This window comes from Nerophis lumbriciformis, linkage group LG08 (genome assembly GCF_033978685.3).
Source record: "Nerophis lumbriciformis linkage group LG08, RoL_Nlum_v2.1, whole genome shotgun sequence".
NCBI classification, from domain to species: Eukaryota; Metazoa; Chordata; class Actinopteri; order Syngnathiformes; family Syngnathidae; genus Nerophis; species Nerophis lumbriciformis.
The window spans coordinates 37,151,770-37,159,518 of NC_084555.2; the positions used below are offsets into that span (position 1 = coordinate 37,151,770).

General features: G+C 42.8%; 1 protein-coding gene across 2 annotated transcripts in view; it reads left to right on the forward strand.

Annotated features, from left to right (window-relative positions):
* The window catches only part of lg08h14orf180 (linkage group 08 C14orf180 homolog), a 44,292-nt gene extending 36,725 nt beyond the window's left edge, over window positions 1-7,567 (forward strand). Inside the window, exons 9-10 of one of the 2 annotated variants that reach the window (XM_061968826.2) lie at window positions 4,245-4,268; window positions 4,443-7,567. In XM_061968826.2, coding sequence (XP_061824810.1) covers window positions 4,245-4,268; window positions 4,443-4,648 — 230 coding nt within the window. In that variant the 3' untranslated portion in view covers window positions 4,649-7,567. The remainder of the gene's footprint in view (window positions 1-4,244; window positions 4,269-4,442) is intronic. The other variant, XM_061968827.2, reaches the window with a different exon arrangement.
* The last annotated feature ends 182 nt before the right edge of the window (window positions 7,568-7,749 follow it).

The window sequence follows — 7,749 nt, forward strand, 5'->3', positions numbered from 1 at the left end:
TTTAATTGCACTTTGCCTGCCTTCTCTGCATCCAGGGGTGCAGACCAACAACCCTCAAGCCAGTTCCTGGCCCCGTTTACACTGCACGCCAAATCTGATTTTCTCTGCCCTCAAATGACACAGATCAGATTTTTTTGCCAGCCTAAACGCTCCAATTTGCTTCAAATCTAACTTTTTGGCATCAGATTCAGGCCACATCAGGAGGTAGTCCTGAATCCAAGTAGAATCTGATATTTTCAAATGGGACTTCAGTCTAAACGCAATGAATGTGACCTGAATGTGATCTGAATGTGACTTTTTCGTCAGCTTTGGGCGAGCTTCGTCACTCGTGTGACACAGTCGCCAGTGGAAGTGATTATTTCATCACAACATACATTTTCCGGGAGCAAAGTGTATTTAAGACCACCACATTTTCGGTGCATCACTTGTCAATAGTGCGCAAATAATAGGCTATATGTAATATATGAATATATATTTTGATTCCAAAGAAATTGATGCTGTGGCGTATTTGCTTACATGTGAGTTGAAAACGGAATACACCCTGATGTCCGTGTCTCCTCTACTTAACAGCCATTACAGTAAAGGTTAGAACCCTCCCAAATATATTACACTATATACATTATATTACTCTCATTTACTTTCATGTAAAAAAGCCACTCATTTTATGGTGTTGTGACTATTGTAATATTTTGTAGTCAAAGCGACTTCCTCCCGGTCAACTTCCTTTATTTTGTTTGGGCCACTTTGGCCTGCAGTGTAAATGTAAGGTGGCCCAAATCTGATTTTTTTTTGATCTGATTTTGGCCATCTGACTGTTTACACTGCAAGTAAAATGTGATTTTTATCAGATTCCAGTGTAAACGCGCTCTGGCCCCAATGTGGCCTCAACGTCGCTTGCATGCAGACTTCGATAAAGTGAAAACAAAGGAAGTTGACCGGGAGGAAGTTGCTAACACAACCAAATAAAATAAAAGTAGCATCACTTTAAAAAAGTAGTGTTTTTTACGTGAAAGTAAATGAAAGTAATACAATGTATGAATGGTGTATATAGTGTAATATATTTAGGAGGGACATCGGGGGCGGTACCTCTGGATTGGCAAACCGGGGTGGTGGTTCCTCTCTTTAAGAAGGGGAACCGGAGGGTGTGTTCTAACTATTGTGGATCACACTCCTCAGCCTTCCCGGTAAGGTCTATTCGGGTGTACTGGAGAGGAGGCTACGCCGGATAGTCGAACCTCGGATTCAGGAGGAACAGTGTGGTTTTCGTCCTGGTTGTGGAACTGTGGACCAGCTCTATACTCTTGGCAGGGTCCTTGAGGGTGCATAGGAGTTTGCCCAACCAGTCTACATGTGTTTTGTGGACTTGGAGAAGGCATTCGACCGTGTCCCTCGGGAAGTCCTGTGGGGAGTGCTCAGAGAGTATGGGGTATCGGACTGTCTGATTGTGGCAGTCCGCTCCCTGTATGATCAGTGCCAGAGCTTGGTCCGCATTGCCGGCAGTAAGTCGGACACGTTTCCAGTGAGGGTTGGACTCCGCCAAGGCTGCCCTTTGTCACCGATTCTGTTCATAACTTTTATGGACAGAATTTCTAGGCGCAGTCAAGGCGTTGAGGGGATCTGGTTTGGTGGCTGCAGGATTAGGTCTCTGCTTTTTGCAGATGATGTGGTCCTGATGGCTTCATCTGGCCAGGATCTTCAGCTCTCACTGGATCGGTTCGCAGCTGAGTGTGAAGCGACTGGGATGAGAATCAGCACCTCCAAGTCCGAGTCCATGGTTCTCGCCCGGAAAAGGGTGGAGTGCCATCTCCGGGTTGGGGAGGAGATCTTTCCCCAAGTGGAGGAGTTCAAGTACCTCGGAGTCTTGTTCATGAGTGAGGGAAGAGTGGATCGTGAGATCGACAGGCGGATCGGTGCGGCGTCTTCAGTAATGCGGACGCTGTATCGATCCGTTGTGGTGAAGAAGGAGCTGAGCCGGAAGGCAAAGCTCTCAATTTACCGGTCGATCTACGTTCCCATCCTCACCTATGGTCATGAGCTTTGGGTTATGACTGAAAGGACAAGATCACGGGTACAAGCGGCCGAAATGAGTTTCCTCCGCCGGGTGGCGGGGCTCTCCCTTAAAGATAGGGTGAGAAGCTCTGCCATCCGGGGGGAGCTCAAAGTAAAGCCGCTGCTCCTCCACATCGAGAGGAGCCAGATGAAGTGGTTCGGGCATCTGGTCAGGATGCCACCCGAACGCCTCCCTAGGGAGGTGTTTAGGGCACGTCCGACCGGTAGGAGGCCGCGGGGAAGACCCAGGACACGTTGGGAAGACTATGTCTCCCGGCTGGCCTGGGAACGCCTTGGGGTCCCACAGGAAGAGCTGGACGAAGTGGCTGGGGAGAGGGAAGTCTGGGCTTCCATGCTTAGGCTGCTGCCCCGCGACCCGACCTCGGATAAGCGGAAGAAGATGGATGGATGGATGGATGGATATTTGGGAGGGTTGTAATCTTTTTATGGCTGTTAAGCAGAGGAGACACGGACATCAGCGTGGATATACGAGAGCTTTATTTTTCAACACACGTTAGAAAATGCGCCACAGCGTCAATTCCGTTTTTTAAACAATCGCTATTTCTGTGGAATCAAAATATATATTTGTATATTACATATAACCTATTATTTGCGCACTATTGACAAGGGATGCACCGAAAATGTGGTCGTCTTAAAAATCGAAACCGGGTGTTGTGATGAAATATACAGTACATTTCCGCTGCTGACTGCGTCTTTCTGGCACACACGAGATACGGAGTTCATCCAAGCTGACGAAAACATCACATTCAGATCACATTGCGTTTAGACCAGTGGTTCTTAACCTGGGTTCGATCGAACCCTATGGGTTCGGTGAGTCGGCCTCAGGGGTTCGGCGGAGCCTCCACCGTGGAGGTCAAGACACACCTGACTCATCGTGTAAATAAAAACTTCTCCCTATCGGCGTATTACGGATAACCCCAAACAATGTTCTCTCTAATTTTCCATCTGATTTCTAGGTGTGTAATTTGTTGTGAGTTTATGCAATGTGTTGGTTTTGTTCTTTGAACAAGGTGATGTTCATGCACGGTTCATTTTGTGCACCAGTAAAAAAACATATAACTTTGTCTTGAATTTGAAAAAAATGTATATATATATATTTTTCACTAAAGAAGGGTTTGATGAATGCGCATATGAAACTGGTGGGGTTCGGTACCTCCAAGAAGGTTAAGAACCATTGATTTAGATGTACCATTTACATTCTACTTGAATTTGAAAAAAAATAAAAATATATATATATTTTTCACTAAAGAAGGGTTCGGTGAATGTGCATATGAAACTGGTGGGGTTCGGTACCTCCAACAAGGTTAAGAACCATTGGTTTAGACTGAAGTCACATTTGAAAAGATCAGATTCCAATCGGATTAAGAACTACCTCCAGATGTGGCCTGAATCTGATGACAAAAAATCAGATTTGAAACACTTTGGAGCGTTAAAAAATCTGATCTGTGTCACTTGAGGGCAAACAATACCAGATTTGATGCGCAGTGTAAACAGGGCCAAACCAGAAAGAAGCAGTAATCTCTTTCTGCATGTTTTGTCAACGCGATGGTCACTTTATTGTTTGCACAGTCAAGAAAAATGCATGACAAACATCGCTGAGAACATGTTTTATTTTTTTAATAGCTACCTTATTTTTACACTGTCAAAAAGTCACAACACAATAATTGTACTTAAAATGCCTGCAAATGTAATAACTTGTTTCTATAATGATGGCCACAGTTTTACTCTGGAACAGAATAATGCACTTCCTATTTTTCCAGTGGGGAAAAAATGAGCGGTCACAAGGACTGTTTGACTTTGGTGCTTCCTCTGAATTTGTTTGTGGGCACTTATTTTTGGAATCATTTTTCTATTCTTAGTCATTATACAAGGCAGGATGAATACCTTGCAGATAAAGAACAAAAGCAATCTGGAGGTTGCGTTGTATCGCATTGTCCCTCTGGGAATCTGTTCTATTGTACACTATTAAAAGTAATGCATTGCAGAGAACTGCCCAAACATAAGCAAGTGATTTACTCCTCTGAATGAATTATGCATACAAAAGAGGCACGCTCCCGGTCTGCTCCGCAGAGATAGTAAATCTCCTGGGATCGAGCAGGCGGGTGTCGCTGCTCCCAGACTGCCTTGCTTGCTTTCTTTGCCTGCGTTGACGTGTTGCTTGTCTGTCTTCACAGACATTCCTTCCTTTGACAGCACAGGTAAGTCCAGTATGGAAGTGCATGGACTTACTTGCTGCATGAGGGAAGGTCTGCAGCACAGCTTTTTAATAATTCACGTCTGGAGTTGGCAAGCATCAGCATGACTAAGTTAACATGTGTTTATAACATAAACCATGAATACGATTAAAAAATATTCTTTTATTATATGCTTAGACTATGAGGTGACGCCATCCCGCCCCCACCTGGCCTTGTTCACCTGCCTCTTCCTGATGATGTCCTTCCTGGGCGTGGCCATGTATTGCACCGACCGGCGGCGGGCGCAGCCGGCATGCGAGGAGCTGGAGGCGTCACTGGCTGTGTATCTGTTGCACATGAAGCAACTTGTGTGGGGCTGTTGGTTATGGCTGACCATGCAGTGATGGACACCAGCCACAGGCGGGGCATAAACACTCAACAGCCACATGATTGGAAAGGTTCAAGTCCATATAGATGTACACTGTATATATTTCCATTAAGGAGTTGGATTGTTCACTTCGATGAGAAAATTATAAAATAAAATAATGTTTAAGACGGAAATGGAGCCACAAAGAAAATCTTGCCAAGGGTCACAAAAAGCCTGGTGGCGAAATATTGGGTGCATATTTGGTGATGGACCGGTTTTACATTAAAACATGGAGCTTCTTTTACCTTTTGAATATGTGCACAGTGCAGTGATGGGCATGGAACTACTTCTTCTACTTCTGACAGTTTTGCACATTTGCACTCACGTATCCCTTGCTTGATTTGATTCATCATCACAGCATGTGATTGACAATGAATGCAAATAATTATTTTGGTACAATAGATAACTTGAGTATATGCTGTCAAACCTTTTTGACCGAATGTGTGTGCACTTAGATCATTCAAGAATATTAATTTTAGACACATTTGCGCGATCCAATACAAGAGCTGTATCAAAAGTTGAGTTTTTATTGACACTGTCAGAGATTATGGCTTTAACGCCACATTAATATAAGTATACATAAGTACGTATTTTACTGTGTCAATCAAAGCTTTGCCTTATAACAGTAGGGAAGGGATTTAAATGGCCCCAGCCCTGGGTGGCTCTCGTGTGAGAGGAAGGGCGTGGGTTAATAATTTGCTAAAAATGATGGAAAGCGCCTCTCTATAGGGAAACTGACGCTGTGGTCAAAGTTGGAATAGCCACAAAACACATTTATTAAAGATATTCAACACCACTGCCATCTGGCAAAATCGGTCACGTTTCATGTGTCAGGTAAATCGCAGGGAATGAGGCCATATGAATCCCTTTCCTACTGTATCTTTGTAAAGGCAGAATCTTTGTAAGAGCACATGTAGGATCTGATTAAATTGTACAGATGTATTTGATATGTAGAGTGTGTTTGGCAGCTGTAATACAGTGCATGCCAAATTAGGAGGAGGATGTCTATATATGGCTTGTTTTTTGTCACATGGGTTGTCATGGTTGACAACCCCTGGAAACAGTAGTAGTTTGAGCTTTAATGACACCCTTTGTGCTGGACCCTCTTGCAATATAATAAGGATGGACTTTCCCTTAATACAATATACTTTTTTTGACCATGTAATGAACATGAGGCCCAGCAGGTAAACTTACATCCTGCCTGTAAAGTGTCCCCATCTGACACACACATCCTGCCTTATGATGTTTTGAATCTACATTTAAAAGACTTCTTTGTGGTCCATAATAGATATGGTTTGGTGTACATTTTGTATAACCTGTTTTTTTTAGTGCGTCTGCAAGATGTTCAACTCCGGATGCGTTACCAGATTGCAAATGAAACCATGCCCCACTTTCTCCAAAAATATCGTAATGTATCTTTTGAAAATGTACACTGTTTAAAAATATACCTCGAAGTTGTCATCTCAATTTCTTTTCAAGACACGGTCGAAAATAAACTTCATAAACATTACATAGCTGTATCAGGTCAAAAAATTAGGTACACCTGCACAATCGTCGCTCAATTAAGACTGCACAAAAAACGCTGCTTTTACCAGCATTGATGTCACTGCATGTCCCACGTCGGCGTTATTGTGCACACGGCAAGATTAGATGAGAATAACACTTTATCCGTCCTTTTTTTCTGTTTTCTCGAAACCAATATCCAAATAGGAATGTCCACCTCCCTCTGGTGTCACAACATAGCCAAGCAGCAAAAGATGAAACTCATCATAGGCCATCTTTATGCACAAATAAACATGATTTTATTCTTTTTTTTTAACCCCTTCATTCTTGTGGCACCACCTAAAGCAGTGTTTCTTAGCCATAGGGCCTGGGCCCATTGTTGGGCCGTGAGCAACCCCTAGAGTTCAGCCAAAAGATAGATCTCTTTCTCAGCTGTGGTCTGTATGGGCTGCAGCGGTGCTCAATTGTAATACTCTTTTCCACCACTTGTGGCAGTAATGACAATCTCAAACCAACAGAAGAAATCTTAGCTAAAGTCATAGAGAAGTTTCTTAAGCGCGAAAAATGATGGCTAAAGTGGTGAAGCTGTATTTATATTTGCACTTTAATGTTATTAACAGTTTAATTGAGACAAGGGGAACTGCACTTTTTTGGAATTGTCCCTATTGTTTACAATCATGAAAGACAAGAATACAAACGTTTTGTATCGCAGTCTAACATGTAAAAATTGGCTCGTTCTAGGTAACTAGCAATGCAGCTAAAAGGAGCAATCAATTCTACCTCTGAATCACTTTAAAAATGTATTTAAAAACTATCTGTCAGCAATACTTCATTTACGTTTCGTAACCTGTATAGAAACCAAGCTGTAGCAACATTGTTATTGTATAAGCTAGCTTCTACAACAACACAAAATGCCTTTGAGTGTGTAATGCACAACACTGCGATATGACAACAATATGTACTGATAGAAAACCATGAACAATCATGTTTTGTTTTGTACACCATCTGTCATGATACACACGACATGATGCATGTATCATGAATAATATAGTGTCACTCACTCGATGGACAGTTGTCTGTTTGGTCCAGCTGGCCGGGGACGTTTTGTCATTTATCCAAATACCACATTTGCAGCTTTGTGTGTCACTCTGTTGGCTTCCGTCTGCTACAACGTTTCACCCTCGTCTTCCAGAAGCAGCAGTTCATTCTTCGTTCATTCAGGTTCAAAAAGAAAAGGTTGTGAATCCTCATTTGTCAAGCGTTTGTTTCCGAAAGTAGGAACACATATTTGTTGCCGGATGTTGGAAAACAATGCACGGAAGAATAAAATGACCAAAATACGGTAAATATTGTTATGACAGGTCTGTTACTACATTATATCTGGTGGCTGTTTACACACAGAAATCCCCCCCACCCTCCCGCCCCCAACAAAGCGTTGGAGGGTTTTGAAGTTGTTTTAGGGGGCTTCAAAGGCTACAAACTCCCATTAGTCGCATCTTCCAAGCATTTTTAATCATCTTTAAAATCCTAATTAAAAAAAAGACATGTGTTCTTGTCTCTCAAAATGACTGTGAA